Raw genomic sequence first — 25,103 nt, 5'->3', positions numbered from 1 at the left:
AGTACTCTATTATAAAAAAACCATTCTCTCCTTCAAACTAAAATTGAGAAGGACAGTGTGAGATATAACACAGGCAGTACATAACACAACTAACCACACTGTGCAGAATTAAACCAAACTCTATCACGGGAAATAAAAAAAATTATTTCTTTAAGGTCTTTCGGGTTCCCATTTGGTGGGCACAACAGGACACGAAAGCAGCCTACAACACCAAATAACACAAATAGCATGCACAAATTCTGCCAGCAATTTTGATCGGGGGATTATTGTGTGTGAATTACGTAGTGTTATCTCTCTGGTTGAGGGAATGCTGTCACGGCCTTAGGTCTGCACCCACCGGTTTTTATATTCAAACAAGTGACATAAAAAATCCTTTCTTATAGCAATTGTGTTTTGGGTTGTTCTGTAAGGTGAAGTGACTTGTGCCCTATTTTCCCCTATAATAATAATAATAGCATTCGATTTATATACCGCCCTTCAGGACAACCTAATGCCCACTCAGAGCGGTTTACTAACTGTTATTATTCCCCCAAAAAAGTCACCCTGTGAGGTGGGTGTTGCTGAGAGAGCTCCAAAGAACTGTGACTCGGCCAAGATGACCCAGCTGTCTTCAAGCGGAGGAGTGGGGAATCACAACCAGCTCTCCAGATGCCCTTTGGTGTTCTCCCCCACCACCAATGTAGACGGTGTCTGGTCTACCGCACAGTTAAAGGCACGAAGTTGTGTGGCACGAGAACCGCCCTTCGAGGTGGAACCAAATGCCCCCCCCTCCAGGTTGGTTTGCCTTGGTGCTTGCTTGGGGGGTTGGAGGACAGGTAGGAAACGTTCCCCTGATGTTACTGGGCATCTTTCATGCAATATTCCTAACCCCAGAACGACCAGCCTCTCTTATTTTCAACGTGGGAGATGATGGAGAAAGAGGGTGCCAAGAACAACATATTTTTGAGTCCATTAAAAGGACCACCCAACCGGCATCTGCCTGAACCATGTTAGAGGAAGTTAGGACAGGTGGGAGCAGGCACCATGAAAGTTGGCAGCATTTTGATTACAAAAGGCCACCCTGAACTACCTGGGAAGATGAATTCCTTTTTCTCCATATAGAAACATGGATATTGTTTGAAGAATGGGGCACCTTGTTTTGGAGTCCGTAAAATCTTTATGAAATTCATGTGGAGACGGAAGGGAAGGTCTCCAACGGTTTGTGTTGGATTTGGTCGGAAACCCCCCGCCCCAAGCTCTGCTAACTCTGGCAGAAGGTTTCGGAATCGAGATTCTAGCCAGTAAGCTGGTTCTGTGGTGTCTTTCCGTGTCAGTGTTCCCCAAATACTGACAAGAATTCCTGATTCTTAAAACCAAATATATACAGCTGAGACAGGCGTCCCCTGCACACCCCTACTATTATCCCCGAAATATTTCCAGCTCATGTTTTGAGTTGCATTGTTCAGCAATCCGATGTACGCATGAACCTTTTCTTCCTTATCAAGCATTTCGGCGAAGGTGGGAAACATTTGTATTTGAATTCGCCCCTGCACTCATGCTGTCTGTAGAAATGGCCAACCTTTATTTTGGCGGAATTTTTTTTTTGGAAAAAAAATTGCTCGCAATGATTAACCCTGACACAGCCAATCAGAGACGTTTATTTGGGTCGGAATATGATGTCTCTGACAAATCAGGATTGGCCTCTTCGACCGGGGAACCCAGGACTACAGGAAATAGACATGCCACCACGGAGAACTAGGGGCACCTTTTGGCAATTTGAGGAGGTGTCCCTGCTTCTGAAAATTGTTCTGCGTCTTGGTTTTGCAGCCGATTTTATGTCGAGCGCACACCAGCGCAACAGGGGGGCGTACCATGCCATTGCTAGGAAGCTGACTGATGCTGGTTATAGCCGAAATGCCAACCAGTGCAGGACCAAATTTAAAAGGCTGAAATGCGAGTTCATGGCATCCCTTACGGCATGCCAAGGCATCCCAAGCTGCAGCGGGCGGATCCCACACCATCACTCAATGATGCGTTTGTGGATAGCTGCTGGGAGACCACGCTGGGAGGATCGCCACCATGAAGGTAAATGTAGTACTGTGGGATGTTTATTTTGTGAAGGCACACCTCTAAAAATGTTTTCACCATGCTTTAAGTGAGATGGGGCCCCCCTTGCACCATCATCAAACACCGGGTCTTCCCCCCCCCCCCCCTCACCCATCCCAATCCCCTCACTAAGATGGAAATGTATGTTGGTACAAGGCACCAATTTCCTGAATGAGAGGAATGTTGGATGGAAGTTTTCAAGGAAAAACCCCAGAACAGGCATGCTGTGTTGGGATCAGCACATGGAACACAGGAACACGTGGCACTGAACGGCACTGGGACTGTGCCCTGTCCTTGAAGACTATCCCACCATGTTTAAAAGTTGTTTTGTTTCTGTTCTTTGGGAAAGGTTTATGGTTTATGTCAGCACATATTTTTAATGTGTTCTCTTAAAGATGACTTGGCTACTGTGCGGCAAGTAAAAACAGCATTCCACACACCTCAGCCCTTATCATTCCTCCATGGGTATTCCCCCCCCTCCCTGCCCAAGATCCCAAACCGGCCTTCTAATCTAAACGGCATTCCCTAAATCCCTACACATGATACAGCATCGGTTGCCTAGGGTGATCAGCATTTCAACATTCCCTTGCCCCATTTTTTGAATTAGTCAGAATTCCTTGTTCATAACATTTCATCAATACTGCTCTTACTGATGTTTTAATTCTCTTCATGTGTTTCTCCAGCAACATCATACAGACATGAGGGGGAGGAGGAGCCCACGGAGGAAACAGGCTCAGAGGTGACCGTGCCAATGGATGAAATGGCCTTGCAACCCAGTTCTGAGGCAGTGAAGCAAGAAGAGGGAAACTGCTCCGAGTTCAATGAAGAAGTCACACCTCAGCAAGCAGTGATTCCACCAGAACAGCTGACTGAGCATTCAGGTACACAAATGGAACTAACTACACCGTCATTCTGCCACATGTTAAACACGTGCTCTGTAATGACAATGAACAAAATTAAATCAAGTTCTCCAAACCCCCTTTTCAGGTGACCCCTGTGAGGAATGCATTCAAGCGCGGTGTCCACTACACACTGTAAATGTGCCTTCTTCATCTTTGGCAAGGGAACAGCCCCTTGAGATACTGGAGACTGTTCACAAGGCAGTGGGAACATGCCTCAGCTGCGGTAAGTAACCATCAATGACTTACTACGTTTGTGAACACAGAAGTGGCCACTCTGCGCTTACACCTTTTGTTTCCACAGCAAAGAAAACCAACAGAAGGATGGACAGCCTGCAGGCCTTGGTGAAGAAGCTAGAAAACAATGTGAGGAATTTGAATGAGGAGAACAAGAAATTGAGGTCCGACATTGATAATGTGCTGTCAAGGTTTAAGGAGATGTAGAAAAGATTTATTTAACATGCATGTTAGTTAAGTGTCCATATGATGCCTCACATGTAATCTTTCAAGTTTTGAAAAGAATAAAAAACAAATTTAAAACTGTGTAGTTTCTCCCATGGGTCAACATTTCAAACAACCGTGGTCAAAAAATAGATCTGGCAAACCGCACCTGGATTGCGGTGGGAAACAAAAACCAATTTTTTTCAATGGCCATTGTCAACCCCTCGCCAACATCGAAAAACACAATTACAGCTGTGACAAACATAATTTCAACAGCAATGATACGTGTGATATGCAGATTCCAACCCAAATGCTGCACCGGAAAAACATGTGGGGCTCAGAGGGATGGATCATATCTTTCTCTCTTTTTAATGATCCGAGCCCTTTTTCTTAGTGGTGCCTTCTCATGATCGTTATCGCGTGTTTTGCTGTTGGCATTTTGGGAAGTTTCTGCAACCGGGCCTGCTCTTTGCTCCCTGACAAAGAGTTCAGTCAAGGAGCTGAGGGCACCGACAGCCCTATTAAGCCCCTCCATATTTTGTGACTGTGCCTCAATAAAAGCCCTACGATCCTCTCTTGCCTCCCTGATAATGTCCTCGTGCCATCTTGTCTCTGATTCCATGGCTGCACGCCAATGGCTGGTTGCCTCCAGAATTTCTCCACGTTCCTTTCTGTTGTTTTGTTCCTCCCTCTGTGCCTGAGATAGCATTCTCTCTGCAACGTTGGTGAGGACAGAGACGCGCCTGGTTCTGGTGCGCGCCTTTTCTAAGCGTGTAGCAGGAGACAGTTGTGCCGTGGGGACCTGCGGTTGTTCCACTGCTGGTGGATTGTTCAGATCTCCTGTTGGAAAGGACAGTGGTTATGCAAGTAGTAGTTACAAAGGAGTTTGCGGAGGTCACAATTTCAGCTCTTTCCTACCTTGCGGATCCTCTGCACCCTGTCCTGTCACCTCCGGGAACTCCTCTATCTGAGTTAAATCTGGATCTTGGAAATAAAAGATTTGGTTGTAAAATGAATGAGTTGATCTTCTTCATTCATGCTCACAGAAGTCTTCTTGACATCAGCAGAACGATGTTTACACCAATATTTTCCATGGTAGCCCAACCCCCACAAACAGATAATTATTTTGAGACTATAGCCATGTTTCTCATGGAGCGGAGCATACCAGGGCTCATTGGGAGGGCAGCATTGATTGTTGACCACAAGCACCCCACTCTATCTGCATCTTACCGTCTGCGGCATTTTCATCCTCTGGATCGGTCATGTCCATTGGGGGGGCTTCTCCGATTGATGTTTCTTGTTCTGTGGAAGAACCTGCAGTAATTGAAAACAAGTGATAGGCTGGTAAACAGTTAATGTACCATGGTTCTCCAGGGGGGGGAAAAAGGGAGGTGACGTTACAGACCATTGTCAGGTGTGGATTAATGCTTGGTGGAAGATAACCCAACCACCTTTGGGATACCTTGCACATGGCTGATCAAGGTGAAGTCCCCCTCTCCTTTCACAGAGCCCTTCTCTGCTGAAACCTGCGCCAGCCCCAGTAAAAAACAACGTTTCCCACCGCTAGCTTGCCTTGAGAAGCGGATTTCCACAATATTGGTTATACGTCCCCATAGGCAGAATAAACAACACATCCTTCCACGCACAAAAGTTAAATCAGGGAAATGCCCCCCCACTTGCGCCTCATCCCTCTCCTGCAGTGATAACCCAAACACAATCAATCCGTTGAGCATATCCCCGAAATCCTAAGCAGAAGGAAAAAATGCCCCTGAGACTCCGGGAAAGTTCTGCCCAGGCGGGGCACACTGGAGGGCACAGCGAACCCACCCCAACCAAGGACCAGTCATGTCGGTCAAAACTGCATGCTCACCTGAATCATTGGGAGTGGAAGCGGGGACCGCCTGAAGATGTAGAGTGACCATTGGATGTGTGAATAGTTCCTCTGATCCCTCCCATGGAGCGGGAACGCCATGGTTCGACCGATCTTCCCCCATGGGGTCGGCATTGCTCACCGACTGCAGGTTAAGACTTCTTGCCACCCTTTGTGGCCGTATGCTTGCATCCCCTCTGAAAATTCTTGCAAGCTGTGCATAGAAAGGGCATGTTGCAGGGGCATTTCCCGATCTTCCATTGTGTGCCGCGACCCTCTTGTACTCCTGTCTCAAAGCTTTTGTTTTTGTCCGGCATTCGAGTGCGGTTCTTGCATGGCCTCTCGCCACCATCTGCTCTGAGATGCGCTCGAAAACATCAATGTTCCTGTGACAGAGCAATAGTGCCTCTTGCACCTTCTCCTCACCCCAAAATTCAATGAGGTCCAATGTCTCCTTCTCCCTCCAGGAGACCCCTCTCCCACTGGTTGGTTTTAGTGCAGCCATTTCCTTGAGCAACCGTTGAGCAGTGCACGGAGGTGGCACAGATCGCAGGAGTTGAATTTCCCGCCCAGCAAATAATGGCACCCCATTGGTCCACAAAAATCACGTGATCCCAGAAGGGGTGAGTTTGAACCTCGTTTGAGGGCACCACCCACTGCCCCAACCCCATTCCCATCCCGAAAAAAGGAGTCAAAATATGTAGAACACACAAGTGGAGATGTCTCAATGCACCTTTGCATCCACAGAACGCAGAAACGTTATGGCCAATTTTATTTTTCATTACTGGAAAATGTCGATGGTGGTTCCTGATTGAATTGTCAAAATGCAGAGAGTTTTGAGTGGAGAGGGGTTGTCACTGAAACGTTTGGTTCATCATGACCACAATCGCTCACCGCTAGGCAAACATTTTTTTAAGGGGGGGGTTGGAAATGTGAGGCGCGTAACACGAACTTATCAGGATGCAAAAGACGGGGAGAGAAGAATAGAGATGGCACCAATGGAGATGTACCGCTGATGTTTAGGTAGCGGGGAAAAAATGGCGGACGAAGCATTTGGGGAGCTGGAGATGCAGACCAATCAGCTTCCGACGACAAGACTTAGCGGGGGGAGAGAGAAGCAAAAGAGGGACAAAAGTGTTCACACTGGGATTTATCGGATCAGCATTGAGTTGGCAGCGGATTATGGGAAAATTCGCGGTATGTCCGCAGTGAGAAAAATCGGGGATAACCCGGACTGACAGCGGCTCTGCGTCCCATGGATGCCTTGCTAATGTGAAAACTCTGAAAACATGGGATGCAAACCAGGGACAGATACGCTGCTAAGTGTGAGTGTGAAATAACTCTAGATATCATAAGATTTTCTTAGCCTGAGTATTGCCATGCAAAAGCTAGCTACTTGATATGTGATCTTTGCATCTGATAAAAGAAACTCCAGTTTAGCTTTTTTGGAGAGGTCCAGATTTCCCCATAACAGCGGAATAATAAACTTATTGAGTAGCAGCTTATAATATGGACATAAGAAAAACATGTATTCCAGAGTCTCAACCTTCCTTGTCTGACAACTACAGAGCCTTTTAGTAAAGAGAATGTTCTTATACTTGCCTTCAAGTACGGCAGAGGGAAGTGCAGAGCATATAGCAAGAGTGAATGCCCTTCTGAACCCTTTTACTTCCAATGATGTTAAATAGTTTGCCGGTTCCACAGAGTATTTGCTGTTTACCCCAGCCTTTGTACTGGAGTGATCAGTTTGACGTTCAATATCTTCGATTCTCTGCTTGACTAGTTTTTTTGCGTGCTGTATTCCACATGAAAGAAGCATTTGTGGGGAGAAACCAATTTTCAGCAGGTGACTCTGAGCAGCCTTCAGCCAGTTTGATTGAAAGTTGTCACAGAATAACAAGGGGGATAGGCCTTGTGGGTTAAGCTGACCCTTTAACCACATATATATAGATAAAATACAGACCCAAGCTTCAACTATAAAACAGCCTGTCTTCAACCTTACCCTAGCATTTGACACATGTCTAGGAACCTGCAAAATGGTTCTTAGGAACTTAGATTGGGCATTTTCTTGAGATGCAAAACATGAGCTGGGTGGCCTCATAAAAGAATCATATAGCAACTGGGACAGTCTTAGCCTTATATAGTTTGAGAGCTGCAGGGACAAAGAAAGACCCTTGCGCTTGATGGAATTTTGCAGTGTTATTTGCGGATCTTTCCCCTTGGTCTGCAGCATAGTTACTATGTTAGTGCCTGGGCTACCCCCAAGTATTTAAAGTTATTAGTTTGTTTGATATGATGGCCATTAATCGACCAGGACCAGGTCTTTGGCCTGCACCCAAAAGCCACTATTTTGGTTTTCTGATAGTTGTTTTTGAGTGACTCATTTTTACAATATTGAGTTTCACCAATGCCCTCCTCAGCCCAACAGGAGTTCTAGAAAGTAACACTGTGTCATCAGCATATAGTAGGACTGATACAGTCCTATTGGCAAGTTTGGGAGGATGGAGCGTAGGTGAATTTAGCCAGCTAACTAGATAACTATACCAAGATTATGCTGATGCATATCACACCATTGTTGGTGTCAAGAGTAGAGATGGGCACGATGAGCATTACGATTTGAAAAAAAACCCGATAATGGCGTTCGTGCAATCGGGACCCAGCTAATTGGTTCTGTCCACGACAACTGATCCAGCAGTCGGAGGTTTGGGGCTTGATCGGATCGATCGGTTTCTGTTCGGGATTGCAGACACTCAGGCGCCAGTAATCTATTCCCGGGGAAACGGAGCCAGGGGAATGCCTGAGCTGTGTTTGCCCTCCTTCTGTTGCCCAGGAAATGTGAATGGAAGCCCAGCTTTCCTTGATCAGCAGGGCTTCCTTCCAACCACGGAGCAGCCAGCAACGCTTCACCATTTGGGAGAAGAGAGTGGAGGGAGGGGGAAGGGGGTGTTCTGCAGCCACCACGGGCACTCCAAATGTTTTTTGCTTTTTTAAAAAACGGGGCTTTGTAGGAGGAATGGCTGTTTTTCTGTCTGTCACTCTCTGTTTTTAACCTGCTTTTAAAATACTGTATTTTGTGGGAAATCCTCATTCACGGCTCTGTATGTGTGTTTAAAAGGGAGTGGGTAAAAGCGGGATCCAGATCATGTCCTAGTCTACAGACAGCAACAAAACAATCATGCATCCACTAATCCGTGGCGCTGCCTCGGCACAAAAACATGCTAAAAAAGCACAGATCCGCATGAATCCTCGTTTTTTAAGTGAGGCCACCCAAAATCCACCACGCAATCACAGACCATGTCTGTTGCCACAAATGGGACCAAAAAATTCAGCCATCCACTACTTCGTGGAACCGCCACGGCGCAAAAATACAGTTCAAAAGCACGGATCCACATGGATCCTCTTGGTTTTCACATGGGGCCACCCAAAATCCACGATACAATCCCAGATCATGTCCATATCCACAAATGGGACCAAAAAAAATCATTCATCCACTGCTTTGTGGCAGTGCCACGGCGCAAAAACATGGTTCAAAAGCACGGATCCTCATGGATCCTCTTGATTTTTACATGGGGCCACCCAAAATCCACCATACAATCCCAGATCATGTCCAATGCCACAAACAGGACCAAAAGATCTAAAATATGACAGCCTTTTTGTTTTGTTTCAATGTAAAAATCATATGAATTCATGAGGATCCGTGTCTCAGATTCATGTTTTTTTCACCGTGGCAGCGTCAAATATTTTTGGATCTGTATTTTTTATATTTCAGTCTGTGGACCTGGCTGTAATATGTGATTTGATGTTTCATTTGTGTTTTTCCTATTTAAAAAACTATAGGATCCACAAGGATCCGTGTGGATCCTGGTTTTACTTTCTTCCTGTTTAAAATATGCTTTTGGAAGACTGGCTGCTTGCTTTTAAAATCGGGTGGGGAGGAATGGAGGATTCTATCCCTGCTATTTTTTTAAAAGCTGGCTGAAACATGTTGATGGGGTGTCTGTATCTCTCTATTTGGAGAGGCAGGGACGGGTTAAAAACTCCCCCCCCTCTGCTCTAAGTGTGTGTGTGGGGGGGTGCCCCTCCACTTTGGCCTTCCCGATCAGAAATGGGACTTGTTTGGTGTGGATCGGTGATCTGGGGTCGTCGCCAGCGCCGATCCATGAACAGCGTGATCGGTATTTTTTTTTTGATCGAGCCCACCTCTAATCAAGAGTCTACATTGCTGCTGTTACACTGAACCCTGTAAAACTGACCAGTTGTGTTCAAATGATTACATTCATGGCTAAAGAAAATATATGTTATCATAACAGATGCTTGCAAAGACTTTATAAAAGAACTTTTTTTCTTTTAAAGGGGCAAACCTGCATTGCCACTATTGAAAATATTTCTCTGCTGTTAATGAATTAAAGACTATTGCACATGGATGTTGTTATCCTTTTCAGACAACTGATAAATCCTTAGAGCACTTTAACATCATCTTATTTTTGCATCTGCAATACAAGCATGTACAACTCTGTTATCATTGTCTGTTTTACCTAGCTCTGAAAGCCAATAATAAACCAACAGATTATTTTTCCACCACACAAGGATTGAACAATAAGAATTTCACTAAGCAATACTTTTCAGAACATTAGCCATGAAGTAGAGCAAAGGAAAACTCAACAGCTATGTTGCGGGAAAGAAGCCTCTAGATACATCAAGTATATGTACTCCTCAATTGTTTTAAACTCAAGGAAAAAATGTTACTTAAGCCATGTTATCAGTTGCACAGCAGGAGTCTGAAATGCTTTGAGTACTTAACTTCACCAAATATCAATACAGTACTTGCATTTACATTATGATTCTAACAGCAGTATTGATCACAGCTGCCAAATAACTTGTAGTCTAAAGCCAAACCTATTTAAGATGATAATCCAACCCTTTTCATGGCTTAATTTATGTTAGAATTTAACAGGATTCCACCTTGAATTTAGTCCAAATTGAGGTCTATTACCTGGATTATATGAAGGATTAACAATAAGAAACCAATTTGAATACTGAGTGTATCTTTCCATCTTCACTGAGTAAGAATGCCCTGTACCACACATTGTCAGTTAAGAAGCAGATTCTCCAAGACAAATGCAGGAAGGATCAAGGAAAAGTTAGACTTGTTCTGAAAATAACCGTATGGAAAGTTTGCAGGAAAGGAGTGCCATGCAAAGGATTAGAGACTGAGGGCCCAAATATACCTTACAGTTCCCTTGTGTCTTTCTGAGGTTTGCTACAATGACATGTTGTTGCAATTTCCATCTTTTGAATGACATGTTGTTGCAATTTCCATCTTTTGAAATCAATTACCAGATGGGTGGGGGCCCAGTTTGGATTGGGAGTACATTGCGTGAGAAGAGAGGGCTTAAAACCCCATGGGTTTCCCTGGTCTTTTCACTGCAAAATCAGTAACATTTGATACATGCATATTTAGAAATGTCACTAAATGGCAAGGAGATACTACTCAATCATCACATTCCATTTTAGGTTGCATAGCAATTGTTCTAGGATCTACTGGGAAGCCACACTGACACATACTAAACGTAATCTCTTTGATTGCATTCAGATATCATATCAAGCTGATACTAAACTTGAATGTATAGACATCTTTCTGCCTCCTTCCCTTCTTATGTAGAGCAGGATGAATGAATCCTGCTTTAAAACTAATTCTAGTTTTAATTAATTTAATTCTGACAAGATTAGTGATTTCCTTTCTTTTCCTTTCCTTTTCTTTCAAGCTTCTTTGATCCAGTGATCTTGAGCAGTGGATAAGGAGACTTTATTTCTTTAAGAAAAATATAGTGGAGAGCTACCTGGCCAAAGCCAGGGTAATCCTTGGATCTCTATCCACCAGCAAATAGGGGACTATATATTATCTTTCGATACAGCAGGAGGTAGTTTAGTTAAAATAGGAGCAATCCACAAGTCACAATAAAAGATATAATAAGGGCATTCCCAAATCATACAGGACAGGGAATCAACCTCTTTCAAGTTACAATGGCAAAGTCTATCGGAGTAAGGCAAGTTGCAATTTCTCCCACTGAAATTATAGAACCACTGAGGGGGCAACATTTAGGCATGCAAGTATGAATGCTCTATAATACCGAGGAACTGTTAGGTATTTGATGTAAGCTGGGATGGTTGGAGATGGAAGAATGCCAAAGAAATGGGTGGAGCATATTCTCTGAGCTGGAGTAATCTAGGTCTTATATGCATTTCTTGATGGTTAGAAAACATTCACTTCCACGAAGTCTCAGTATATCATCCTTTACTAAACCAAGGCTAGATATTTTCTTGCCTATTTCTTGCATATAAGAGCAGTAAACAACAACAACAAGGGGGCGTCTCCCAGACAAGTAAAACACTATCTATATACAACCTGGGGGGAAATACGTCAAAGTTTCATGAAATAATTTTTTATCAGTTTTTTAAAATGTGCAAAGTGCAAAGACAATTATTATGCAATAAATACAATGTTATAATATTCAACAGGTAGAGTCAAAATTTCATAAAGTAAAGAGTCCAACTGGTGAAAACCATACAGTTAACTATTTTTCTTTCATTGACAGATTCAGTAGCATAGACCATCACGTTGTCTAGAAGAACTTGAGCTGAACGTTCCTTCAGCTATTGGGAGTAGATGGAGAAACTCTGTTGCAGGACAGAGAAAAAGCAGACAGGCTTAATTACTTTTTTGCCTCTGTTTTCTCCCTGAAGAACTCAGGCACATCTGGAGATAGTAAAAAATGTGGCAGGACACCGGAGTGGTTAATTGACATTGACAGAGAGGTTGTGGAGAGGCATCTGGCTGTACTGGATGAATACAAATCCCCTGGGCTGGATGGGGTGCACCCAAGAGTGCTGAAAGAACTTTCTAGAGAACTTGCAGAACCCCTGTCCATTATCTTCAAGGCCTCCTGGAGGACTGGGGATATGCCACAAGATTGGAGAAGAGCGAATGTTATCCCAATCTTTAAGAAAGGGAAGAAGGATGACCCAGGAAACTACAGGCCAGTCAGTCTGACTTCTGTTGCTGGGAAGACATTAGAACAGATTTTAAAGGGATCAATCTGTAAGCATCTGAAGGACCGCTCAGTGATCCGGGGAAGTCAGCATGGTTTTGTTCCTAACAGATCTTGCCAGACCAACCTGGTTTCCTTCTTTGATCGAGTGACCAGCTTACTGGATCGGGGGAACTCTGTTGATGTGATTTATCTGGATTTCAGTAAGGCTTTTGATAAGGTCCCTCATGACATTCTGATGGGCAAACTGGAAGGATTTGGACTGGACTATAGGACAGTTCAGTGGATAGGGAACTGGTTAGAGGACTGCACCCAAAGAGTGGTGGTCAACAGCGTTTCATCACATTGGAGGGAGGTGTCCAGTGGGGTGCCACAGGGCTCGGTTTTGGGCCCAGTACTTTTCAATATTTTTATCAATGATCTGAATGAAGGAGTGGAAGGGCTGCTCATTAAATTTGCTGATGATACCAAATTGGGAGGAGTAGCAAACACCCCAGAAGATAGAATTAAAATTCAAGAAGACCTGAATACTCTGGAAAAGTGGGCAGCTGTGAATAGGATGCAATTCAACAAAGACAAGTGCACAGTATTACATCTGGGCCACAAAAATGGGAAGCTCAAATACTGGATGGGGTATACACTTCTGGGCAGTAGTATATGTGAAAGGGATCTTGGGGTAACAGTTGACTGTAAACTAAATATGAGCAGTCAGTGTGATGCAGTGGCAAAAAAGGCTAATTCAATCTTGGGTTGTATCAAAGGGGCCATAGCGCCGAAATTGCAAGGTCATAGCCCCTTTCTATACTGCCTTGGTCAGGCCGCACCTGGAGTACTGCGTGCAGTTCTGGAGGCCCCACTTCAAAAATGATGTGGACAAAATCGAGAGGAGAGCGACAAGGATGATCAGGGGTCTGGAGACTGAGCCCTACGAGGAAAGGCTGAGGGCCTTGGGAATGTTTAGTTTGGAGAAGAGGAGATTGCTCTCTTTAAATATTTGAAAAGCTGTCATTTGGAGGAGGGCAAGGAGCTGTTCCAGTTGGCAGCAGAGGATAGGACCAGAAGCAACGGGCTTAAATTACATGCAGAAAGGTACCCGCTGGATATTAGGAAAAACTTTTTCACGGTCAGAGTAGTTCAAAAGTGGAATCAGCTGCCTAGGGATGTGGTGAGCTCCCCCTTACTGGCAGTTTTCAAGAAGAGGCTGGATGAATATTGTCAGAGATGCTTTAGGCTGATCCTGCACTGGGCAGGGAGTTGCACTAGATGGTCTGTATGGCCCCTTGCAACTCTATGATTCTATGATTCAAACATACAGCCGACGGGTTTTTGCAAGCAGATTTCCAATTCCCATTTTGTACTCTTACTTCCTCACAGGCATGATTTTCATAGATGGTCACCAAACCAATTCACACACATCACTCAGTTGGCAAAGGACGGAACATTCTTCAGTAGAATTCCATCCTCCGTACATATCCTGAAAGGCATTAACTTTGCTCCTTTATGCATATGACACTATCTTTATGTCCTGCACTCAGGTTGGATTGAGTAGACTTTTAAGACATTTTTCAAAGTAGTGTAAACATGAAGAATTTAGGATTAATTACTCAAAATCAAAGGTTATGGTCTTCTCCAAAGCCAAGAAAATTTCTTCCTTGGTCTGGAGAATCGATGGTGTTCAATTAGAACAAATCTTCAAATTCTCATATCCAGGTGTAGTTTTTGACCCCCATCTTAACTGGCAATCTCATCTTAAATTTGTGATAAATAAAATCAAGCCTTTTGTGTCAGTGACTGAATACCTCTTTTCCAAGGGAGACAAATATATCCCAGGGGGCTTGCATGTATTTAATATGAAAATCATTCCACAGTTCCTTTATGGAGCTTCAATATGGATTCTCCAAGTAAATGAGACCCTAGATTATCTGCCATTTCCTGCAACACATTACAGGTTACTTGCAACATACAAGTGCAGACATGTGGTTTAACTGGAGGCAATTCCTTGCCTGACATGATGCATTTTTATCAGTATAATCATATTTAGAGTTACTCTAGTCCAAGCCCATTGAAATAAATAGATTTAGACTGGATTAAGTCTGTTTAGGATTGCACTATAAGTCTATGAAACCCTACTTAAGAATCCTCCTGACTGTTAAGGTGAAAACTAATCAGGTTAAGCTATCTGCGTATGCCAATATAACAAGGGGATTCCTTCACTCCACACCACACAAGAAGGGAAGAGTGGGGCACATTGGGAAAGCCAGGAAACAAGCCGAGTTCTTGCACAATTAGGCTTAATACTGACATCTGAAATTCAACATTAGTGAGTGAGAAAATGTAGGATGAACAACACAAATAAGAGTTCTTATCATTTTTTTTATCAAGTACAGCATTTATTTTATCGATCCATGAACTGCTCATTTTCAGGATAAGGAAGAAAAGAAAACAAAGGAAAATATTATTATTATATTACTATTATTATTTTCAGTATCATAGAAGTACAAGAGTGGAACATCTTTTATTTTATATTATTTTATTTAAGTTTAAACATCCTTCAGGGCATAACTTGAACTGCCTGATTTTAAAACTGTTAAATGTATAATGATATTATGAGCAAAGTCAATAACATGCCTGAAGCAGCCATGTCTCAAATATAACACTACCCTGTCTTTTATACTAATAAACTGCCTAAGTGCCGTCTATCATACATTCAAATTATAAACCTGAACTGACATATTTTTTTAGACCTCAAATGAATATGACCCACTAGCATACAATACCATGCTATAAACAATCTACATTTTCATGGAGGCAATTAGCATTTTTATAGCATAAGCATAGTGTGAGTACAAGATATCAGTCAAGAATGACCTCTAAGGTGCTGCAAAATCTTTGCAAAATAAAATCTTCAGGAAAAAAAACATTCTGAGTTCCCTATTATTCTCTTAATTGTGACTACTTAGAAATCATGTTTTCTTTTGCTATTGTAGTTTTAATCAAATAAAACAGATTATGTAAAATACATATTGATTAGATATATGACAATGTGATGAGATGCCTTGGAGGACTGAACCAAAGATTTCGTAGGTTGGAATCTACTCAGCGCATTTATTTATCCAAACCTCCTTCAAGAAACTCAGGGCAGCTCTTGTATTTTATCCTTACAGCTGCCCGGCAAGATATATTAGGCTGAGAGAAAATGACTGGCCCAAGGTCACCCAATAATTTTCATGGCAAGTGGGACTTTGAACCCAGGTTTCCCTACTCTTATCTAACACTCATAAGAACATGAGAAGAGCCCTGCTGGATCAGACCATCCTGTCTCACACAGCAGCCAACCAGTTACTCAGGAGGTCCAATAACAGGACATAAAAGGATGAGGCCTTCCCTTGATGTTGCCTCCTGGCTCTGGTATTCAGAGGTTTACTGCCTCTGAATTTGGGAGTTCCTTTGACTCTAGCCACTCACTCCAACCATCCTCATACCTAAAGCTTTTATAACTACAGATACTAGTATGGCTCATGTTCTGTTCAACAGTTGCATGCAGGGAGTCAATTTTTTATTGGGCAGTTCTGCTGTTCATGAGCAGCTCCAAGTTTGTTTGGCCAATTACAAACAATGCAACTGGCAATATTTCATGCTGTCACACAGCCCCACTGATCTGTCATCATCATCACTGTTTGCTGCTCCTCAGCAAATTGTTTAAATAGCAAGTAACCAGCTATTCAGTTATTCTATAAATATGCTGAGTTCTTTAAAAAAATCATAGTGTTGGTGTTTGTCTAATTCCATGATATTGGTGCTATTTCATACTAGAGCAGTTGTGCACAGTCTTATGACAACAGGTACACTTCCTGGACACCACTGTACAACTACATAATGGACGAATAAATACCACCTTATACCGGAAACCAACAGACCGATACTCATATCTACATGCCTCCAGCTTCCACCCTAAACATACCACTCGGTCTATTGTCTACAGCCAAGCCTTACGTTACAACCGTATCTGCTCCAATGCTCTCGACCGAGATTCACACTTAAGAGATTTACAACAAGCATTTTTGGGACTACAGTACCCACCAAATGAAGTGAAGGAACAAATTAACAGGGCCAGACTAGTACCCAGAAACAGTCTGCTCCAGGACAAACCTAAAGGAACTAACAACAGAACACCACTGGTTGTCACCTATAGCTCCCAGCTCAAACCCATCCAACGTATCATCAGTGAGCTACAACCCATCCTGGAAAATGATACCTCTCTCTCAGAAGCCCTGGGTGGAAGACCTTTCCTTGCCTACAGACAGCCCCCCAATCTTAAACGACTTCTCACTTACAATCATGAATCGGCCAGCAGAGTCACCAGCACAGGTACCAGGCCCTGCAACAGACCCAGATGCCAGCTCTGCCCCTATATCTACCCGGGGAATACAATTACAGGACCCAATGGCATCAACTACACTGTCTCTGGCTCTTACAGCTGCTCATCCTCCAATCTGATATATGCCCTCATGTGCCAACAATGTCCTTCTGCTCTGTACATTGGACAAACCAGCCAACCTCTACGCAAAAGAATAAATGGACACAAATCTGACATTAGAAATGGAAACGTCCAAAAACCAGTGGGAGAACACTTCAATCTACCAGGACATTCCACCAAAGACTTAAAGGTCGCTGTGGTTCAACAGAAACCTTTCAAAAACAAAATCCAATGGGAGGCTGCTGAATTGGAATTCATATGCAAATTTGACTCTGTCAAGCTGGGACTGAATAGAGACTATGAATGGTTATCACATTACCACAGGTAACAGATTCTCTTTACAGAGGCGTGATCTGGGGGAGCCCAGTGACGCCTGGTGTGGGCTTTCGGGGACCACAGTTCTCTCTGTCAGATGCAACAGGCAGGGAGAGCTGTGGTTACCGAAGGCTTATACTACATAGGAATTGGATACCTTCACTGCTACAAACTGACTGCACACCAAAAGGAGATGTTTACATTTCCAAGCAAAGGAATGTTTTGATTGCCTCTATGCTAATTGCATTCTGTCTTCTTGTGATTTATGCCCCCTTCTCTCTCTTTCCCCCTCCTCTTCTGTATCTGCCCAGTTTTGATCAGGCATCTGATGAAGAGAACTTGATTCTCGAAAGCTTATGCTATAATAAAATTGGTTAGTCTTAAAGGTGCTACTGGACTCTTTTTGATTATGGCAGATGAAGCATTATTTAATTATATGACTCAACCATCCATGATTTATGTCTCTGAGGGAGAATCTACCCACTGCTCAGACAGCTGCAAGGCAGAAGAAAAAAAAAACACCGCCCACATTTACTGCACAGCAACAAATTGTTCAGCATCCTATTTGAGTTAGGGGATGCCATGACTTTCTCAGTAAACCTGTTCAGCAGATGAATTTGCCTTGTTCAACATTTATGATTAGACTGTGAGCCAATCTGGGTTATGATCAGAATGCATCGAGCAACTCCAATTCAGCTATTGTACACTACCTTTGCATCTGCCTGTTAATCAGAAGTCAGTTCATAGCTGATATGAGGATTAGCTGGGAGTCAGCTGGTTCTTATCCCACCCCCCTTTCCAGCAACTTTTCTACAAAGTTAAGTTGCAAAAGGGAGTTCCAGGCTGGGCAGGGACAAAAGCAGCATTGCCAAAGGGGAAAAAAGAGCTCATTTCTCTTCCCTCTCTTCCAAGCTGGGAGGAGACAAAAGCACAGAAACACAGAGGTAGAAAGGGTCCAGTGGGTCACCTAGTCCAACCCACTAAACAATGCTGGTTCACAGCTACTCCACCCCCACTCACCCAATGAACCCTGCTCAATGTCAAACAAAGACAAAAAAACTTCCACGATTCTTGGACAATCTGGCTTGAAGGAAAATTTCTTCCTGACCCCAAAGCGGTGATCGGCATTACTCTGAGCATATAAGAAAGGGCCACCAGAGACAAGTATTGGCTCGTCCCTTCCTGCCCTTCCTTCATAATCTGCCTAAATTCAAATTGAGTCATAGAATCAGCTTTGCTGACAGATGGCCATCTAGTCTATGCTTTAAAACATCCAAAGGAGAGCCTACCACTTCCTGAGGAAGCCTGTTTTATTGAGGAATCACTCAAATTCTCAGGAAGTTCTTCCTAATGTTTAGCCAAAAAACTTTTGCTTTAATTTTAATCCATTAGTTCTGGTCCGACTCTCTGGGGCAACAGAAAATAACTCTGCTCTGTCCTCAATGTGACATCCCTTCAAATACTTGAAGATGGCCATCATATCACCTCTCAATCATCTCCTCTCCAGGCTAAACATACCCAGCTCCTTCAACTTTTCCTCATAGAACTTGATCTCCATACCTCTTTTTGTTGTTCTCCTTTGAATATATTCCAGCTTGTCAACAGCCTTCTTAAATTGGTGTCCAAAACTGAACTATACTCCGAGAGAGGTCTAACCAGAGCAGAGTACAGTGGTACCTTTCATGTGATTTGAACACTATACTTCTGTTGATGCAGCCCAAGATCACATTTGCCTTTCTAGCCACCACATCACACTGCTGATTCATGTTCAGTGTATGATCTACTAAAACCCCTAGATCCTTTTCACATGTACTACTGTCAAAAGTCTCGCCCTTCCTATAATTATGCGTTTGACTTTTTCTACCTAAATGCAGAAGTTTACTTTTATCTCTGTTGAATTTCATTTTGTTAGTTTCAGCCCAGTTCTACAACCTGTCAAAATCATCCTAAATCTTGATTCTATCTTTTATTGTATTAACTACCCCTCACAATTTAGTATCATCTGCAAATTTAATGAGCACCCCCTCTATTCCTTCATCAAAATCATTTATAAAGATGCAGAATAACACAGGGGACAAGGGCAGATCCCTCAGTCACTCAACTTGTTACTCTTCTCCAAGCAAATTTTCCAGAATGGGAAAACGTGATGTCCAGCTCATTAGTTTGGGGTCAGCTCATGATTCCCTCCCCTTAAAAAAATTACTGGATACAGAGCAAAATCCCCACCCCCCAAATAGATCATAAGCTTCCCATGGCTGTAAGTAGCCTGGTCCTGCAAATACACACAAACAGGTTGCAAACAGCCAAAAAGCCCAATGATTAATTGGCTGCCTGATCACCGCTGGTGAACAAGAAGTGAACTTAATTGGCTGGCGCTTGAGCCTTCAGAGTTTGAGTCAGATGGTAACAAAATGAGGAGGTCTGAGGTTTAGCTAATATAATTATTTTGTATTTTTCCACTTTTTTGGCTGATAAAAATATGAGCATGAAATCAGACTGTATGGTTTCTTAAGGGTTTCTTGTAAGAATATTTTAATTAATTTGCAGAAAAAGATAGCTACATGAATGAAAGGTAGGTCAAAGCCAGCTTAGAAAATAGAAGAGAAGCTGCATTCACCTGCTGACTTGATTGCCTCCTATCAGTATGACAATGATTTCTTGTACGTTCCCTACCATTTGGCTGACATCTTCATTGCTCTCAAATAATGCCATTGTCCAAAGTGATTTATGTACTCTGAGATGTACACAGTTCCTTTGAGTGGGTTTCTTCTGTCTTCTGATGTTGTTGGATAAAAGCTGTGCTTGTTCTATGGCTGTGCTTTTTTGTGATTAATGTACAGCGATCCCCCCTGCATTTATACATATCAGTGTTTTTTTAGGATGGGACTTGCAATGGGATGGGGGCCTCTTGCATATTCTGTAATCAGAGCACCAGAGAATGCAAGAGAGTCAGTCCTGCTGCTGGTGAGTAATACTAGGGGTTAATAGGTGTGCACAAAAAAACAATTAGGTAAACTGATTTTTTAAAACTGAATCTGAGAAAAAAATTGGAATTCCCAAGGCACACTCCCACAGAAAGCCCAACAAACTAAAGCAAGGAAGACAAGCAATTTGCTTATGTTGGGCTAAGTTGCAAAAGTGTTCCTTGCTTTAGTTTGGTTTCGGTTGAATGGATGTGATTCTCTGATGTGATGTTGGTCCCCTTGCTTCACTTTGGTTCTGAGGGGGTGTCCATTCCCTTGCTTCAGTTTGCTTCTGTTGGACTTTCTGTGGGATACACTCAGTTTGCATTTGGAAGTGTGCCTTGGCCATGGCAGCCTTGCCCCAGTGCATTTCTGCAGTGGGAGTCAGCTCTGACTCCCCCCCCCCCCCATAGAAAACAATGAAATGGCTGGGGGCACCTTGTTCAGGGACCCATAGAATTAGATCCTAGGCTCCAATATTCCTGAAACTTGGCATGTCTTTATGGGAAGTCAGGTAGGTTTTTGCCAAATTTGGTGAAGTTTGGTTGAAAAATGACCTCCCCAGTTGTTGTATTCCTGTATAAGTGAAGCCGGCCTATTTTCTAAGATCCTGGAATCCATTTTAAGTATGGAAAGTACCAGACTATTTTACTTGACACACACAGCTATGCTCATTTGGGACGAATTCCAAAGTGACATATTCTGAACGGGAAAGGACGAAGTGTTTGCTTTTGCTGTTTGCATTAGCCAGTGTACAGAAGCAAAAATCGATAGCAGGTCAGTATCTTGTCAGTCGGCCAGAACTTGATCATGCTCAGTGTCACAGAAACCTAGCAGAAAAGGAGGGGCTGACAAACAATAACTCAGAGGCTTACTCTAAACGGATAACTTTTCTCTCTTTTAAGATTCAAAGACGTTAAAACACAGCAATTCATACATCTACTCTTATGCCTAAAGAAGGAAAACACTGTGCACACACTAGCAATCATGAGAACACAATCAAAAAGAGAAAAAGAGGAAAAATCCACAGCAAGAGAGATTCTTTTAAAGAGCTTTTGGTTTTAAAGGAGGAAACACTGACTGACCAATTGCAGACTTAGTTCAGACCATTCAGAAATACTAGTTCAAGTCACTGAGAAACACTGCCTTGACTATAACATCACGCTGACACTAACCACATGATTGTATTGCTGGAAGCACACGTACATGCATGCATATATCCATATATTCACAGCTCAATCAATCTCACTATATCTCTACATGAAATAACTCAGCAATCACTATGCATATATCAATCACATAGGCCTTAATCATAAGGAACTAAGGATATACTGAACCAAACAAAATGGAGTCTAAATGAACCTTTGAATGGAAACGTGGCAATAAGCTAAGATCTAGGGGATTTTTGCTGATACATGATATTCATATGAGTCATGATAGCAAATACTAAGGGATCAGAATGACCTGACCGTTTTACAGATGTCACGATCTCAGCGCAAAATCTGCAAATGCTGCAATTTTTAGGTGATTTCCAGTGCCAGAAATGACTCTGAAGAATCTCATTGGTGAATTTGAATGGGTTGATGTAAGCCAAAACGGTATAAAAATGAGCAAGAAAACCATGGAGTCTAAGAAGCTAGGAGGAGAGAAAGGAAGGAATACCTCCTTGCTATCTCTCTCCTTTTCCTTTTCAGGTTGGCCAAACGCTCACCCATTCTTTCCATCAACGAGAATCTCTGGGACATCTCCAGGATTGGGAAGATGATTTACTATGCCTTGTTCTTGTTGTATTGTTGATCAAGCTATTGCTATGCTAAGACCATGCTGTACCATGATACTTAAAGTCTATGTAACCTATACAGAATGATTTAAATAAAACTTACTGAAATTTATGTCCAGGCCTGTGTTGTATCCTTGCTCTCTCTTCATTTGGGATAATCTGACTCAGTTGAAGATATATCAAAGATTCCCCCCTTTCGCACGGTAAAATGTTGGCTAGCAACCAAGCTAATACAGTCCCCTAGATAACTCCTATATATTTTACCAAATTTTAGAGAATACCTGTTTTTGATTCTGAATACCTGGATATTACAGAATCAGCCAAAATTCAGTATTTTTAATCCAAATTCCAAATCAAACTGCACGCCCCTAGCGAACTGCTGATGCAAATAACCATACAGTTGAGTTGCCTAAACTGGAGGCTTCCAGGATACTAAGAAGGCAGAAGCACTGCTAGTCAAACACCTACAGAGGTAGGTTTTGCTATAGCAGGCACATCTAGGATGAAGCTCAATACTCACTGTGATCTTATGGCCTTCCTCCTCACTGACCTACAAACTATTGCTTGCTGTTGTAGTTTCTCTTCCTGCATGTCTGAACGGCTCCCTTGCCTTAAAAAAATCTTCTCCTCACAAAGATCCTATAATCCTTTGTGTTTTTAGACTGCACACATTTCTGATGACAGCCATGCTTTTTGTCATCATTGCCACAGCTAATATGTGCTATGGTAAGTTAATCATATGCCACAGTGTCAAAAAGTCACCTGGTTAATTAAGAGGTCTTTCATTATCTTAGGCTGTGTAAAGATATTAATTTGTTAGTTTCCTTCTGTCATTTTAACTGGCTTCATCCAAGGCTTCTTCACTCAGGACTTGTCCTGTAACATAGCTGAGCCACTTGTTTGAGATGGCTCCTGATATCTGCTTCACATTCAAGGTGAACTCTAAGCAGCCCTTCCTGTCTCAATTAGAGATGGGCACGAACAGCAATATGAACCAAAAAAAGCCATGAACACCCCAATCCGCTGTTTGCGAGCAAGCTGTTCGTGAGGCCCCGTTCCCAGCAAACATGTGTTCGTTCCAAGCCCTCTTCGTGGCGTTCGTCAGCCATTCGTAAAGCCAGACAGTCTGGTGCCTTTCAATCAATTCCCCTGGCAACACAGGCATGAACTCTGTCTGAACTCCTTCTGGCTTTCCTTCTGGCTCGTAACCCCTCAAAGTAGTTTCCAGCAGACAGTCCAGTTTTTTCCACTGTGAAAAGAAAATGACAGGAAAGGGAAGAACCCATGGATCATGCCTTTCCTGGGGTGCAATCTCTCTGAAACTGGGGGGGGGGGTCTTCAGAGGACAGTGAAGACTATGTTCCCTGCATATTTGGTGAGTATTGGACATTGGGAAGGTCAGTTTGTAACCCCTCAAAGTAGCTTCCAGCAGACAGTCCAATTTTTGCCACTGTGAAGAGAAAATGACAAGAAACGGGGAGACCCATGGATCATGTCTTTTGCAGGGTGCAAGCTCTCTGAAACTTGGGAGGGGGGTCTTCAGAGGACAGTGAAGACTATGTACCCTGCAAATTTGGTGGGTATTGGACATTGGAAAGGTCAGTTTGTAACTCCTCAATTAGTTTCCAGCAGACAGTCCAGTTTTTGCCACTTTGAAAAGAAAATGACATGAAAGGGGGAGACCCATGGACTCTCCTTTCCCCGCCTCAAGTTCAGCTAAGTCCCAAGGGGGCTGTTCTGGCTTCCATGAACCTCCAACTATGAACATGTTCGTGAACATGTCATGTCCATGGATGTTCGAGAATCCCTGTTCGTGGATGGCAACGAACAACGAACACTGTGTTCATTTTTTTTCCTGTTCGTGCCCATCTTTAGTCTCAACACATCAATACAATCAACTTGCTGTACCAAGAAGAGTTCTTGCAACACCTGCTTACTAAGAGAACAGAGGGAAATGCTTTACAGTTGAGAAAAAGTGTGCGTGCACTTTTATATTTTTGGGTCCTTTTTATTTCATAAGACACCACAACTGATCCTGTTTCCATTTCAAAAGGGTATGTGTGTGGGGAGGGGATGATTACTGATTTCAGAAAGATAAGAAATTGTACCCAATTAGAATATGCTTATGAAAATTATTCCAAAGCTTAGATAAATTTCCATTAGAGTTACATTTTTTTTAAAAAAAAATTACCATTAATGTTAAGTACAAATATAGTGATACCTTAACTGTACCCTCAAGTTATTTAGATTATTATCTCAGCCATGCTTTCAGTCTATTGAGCATTGTCATTCATGGTAAACTCCAGTTGAGAGCTTTTTACAGCACTTTGCATGATTAGTAGTTGAACAGCACCACTATGTTCAAATGCATCTGTACATCTCAATTCCTAGCACCAAGGGTATAATAAAGTGGTATTTTCTGTGTTTATTTGCAATCTGCCATTTTAAACCAAGCCTCCCGCAACACCAGACATGACAATCAAGGGAAGTAAATTGTCTATATCAAGGTGAGTGTGAGATTTTTTTGTTGTTGCTGTAGTTATTTTGTTTTCATTACCCTTTTCTCTAAGAATGTACCTGTATAAATCCAAGATATACATTTCATCATTTCTTTTGTTTTCAAAGCAAGAAGGCATTGTGTTAGACTAACGGATGATTAAATTATTACTTAATAATACAAAGGGGAACAAATTGTGATTAGAACAAGAGGGCAAAATTATTGGGATGACCTCTGTATAAATTACATTTGATTAAACTTCAAGATAAATCTCTGTGAGAGAGGTTTTAGTAGAAGACTATTGGAGGAGACACTGACCGAGTACATGTTTTTCCAGGCTAATGAAAGCAAGGAAAGATGATAAATTTCACACTCTGGTTCTCAAGAGCTAACTGATCAATTTTAATTTTGAAAACTGGATTTTTAAGATAAAGGTATACAGCTGTTTCCAAAAACATTGTAACATCCAGAAGCAATAATGCTTCACTTATGCTTTTTCTACATTTTTTTGAATATTAGGCTTCGGAAATCATCAGTTTGTCTGTTGAACAGATGGGCATTTGCAATGCATATCAAACATAGCTCTAGAAACTCCTATTTAAAAAAGGATATACAGACTTATAATATGCATGTGTACTCAGAAGAAATCCCACTTGCACCAACAAAAAAGTACAGGCATAGAGAACTATGAGGAAACGATGAATACAGCACTTAATTTCTAAAATGA

The 25,103-nt window shown here is 42.5% G+C and overlaps 2 protein-coding genes across 3 annotated transcripts in view; both read right to left on the bottom strand.

The window, feature by feature from the left end:
* DAB1 (DAB adaptor protein 1) overlaps positions 1 to 25,103 on the bottom strand; it is a 321,139-nt gene that overhangs the window by 177,626 nt on the left and 118,410 nt on the right. The gene's annotated exons all lie outside the window — the stretch shown is intronic.
* Positions 2,539 to 6,623, bottom strand: LOC129330061 (uncharacterized). The gene is made up of 4 exons (XM_054979925.1): positions 5,296 to 6,623; positions 4,656 to 4,739; positions 4,344 to 4,409; positions 2,539 to 4,265 (listed from the first exon to the last, which is right to left on the bottom strand). The coding sequence occupies exons 1-4, from the start codon at positions 5,798 to 5,800 to the stop codon at positions 3,763 to 3,765; spliced, it is 1,158 nt and encodes a 385-aa protein (XP_054835900.1). The 5' UTR covers positions 5,801 to 6,623; the 3' UTR covers positions 2,539 to 3,762.

Source organism: Eublepharis macularius, chromosome 5 (genome assembly GCF_028583425.1).
Source record: "Eublepharis macularius isolate TG4126 chromosome 5, MPM_Emac_v1.0, whole genome shotgun sequence".
Lineage (NCBI taxonomy): Eukaryota > Metazoa > Chordata > Lepidosauria > Squamata > Eublepharidae > Eublepharis > Eublepharis macularius.
The sequence above is the reverse complement of the archived record's forward strand: the minus strand, read 5'-3'. Positions and strand labels throughout refer to the sequence as shown.

Bases quoted from the DNA above. Each gene is read 5' to 3' on its own strand.
- LOC129330061 (XM_054979925.1), bottom strand. From the start codon at position 5,800: ATGGCTGCACTAAAACCAACCAGTGGGAGAGGGGTCTCCTGGAGGGAG. The intron at 4,410-4,655 runs GTAAGATGCAGA...TTTATTTCCAAG, and splicing joins GGATGAAAATGCCGCAGACG to ATCCAGATTTAACTCAGATA. The intron at 4,266-4,343 runs GTAGGAAAGAGC...CCTTTCCAACAG, and splicing joins GGGTGCAGAGGATCCGCAAG to GAGATCTGAACAATCCACCA.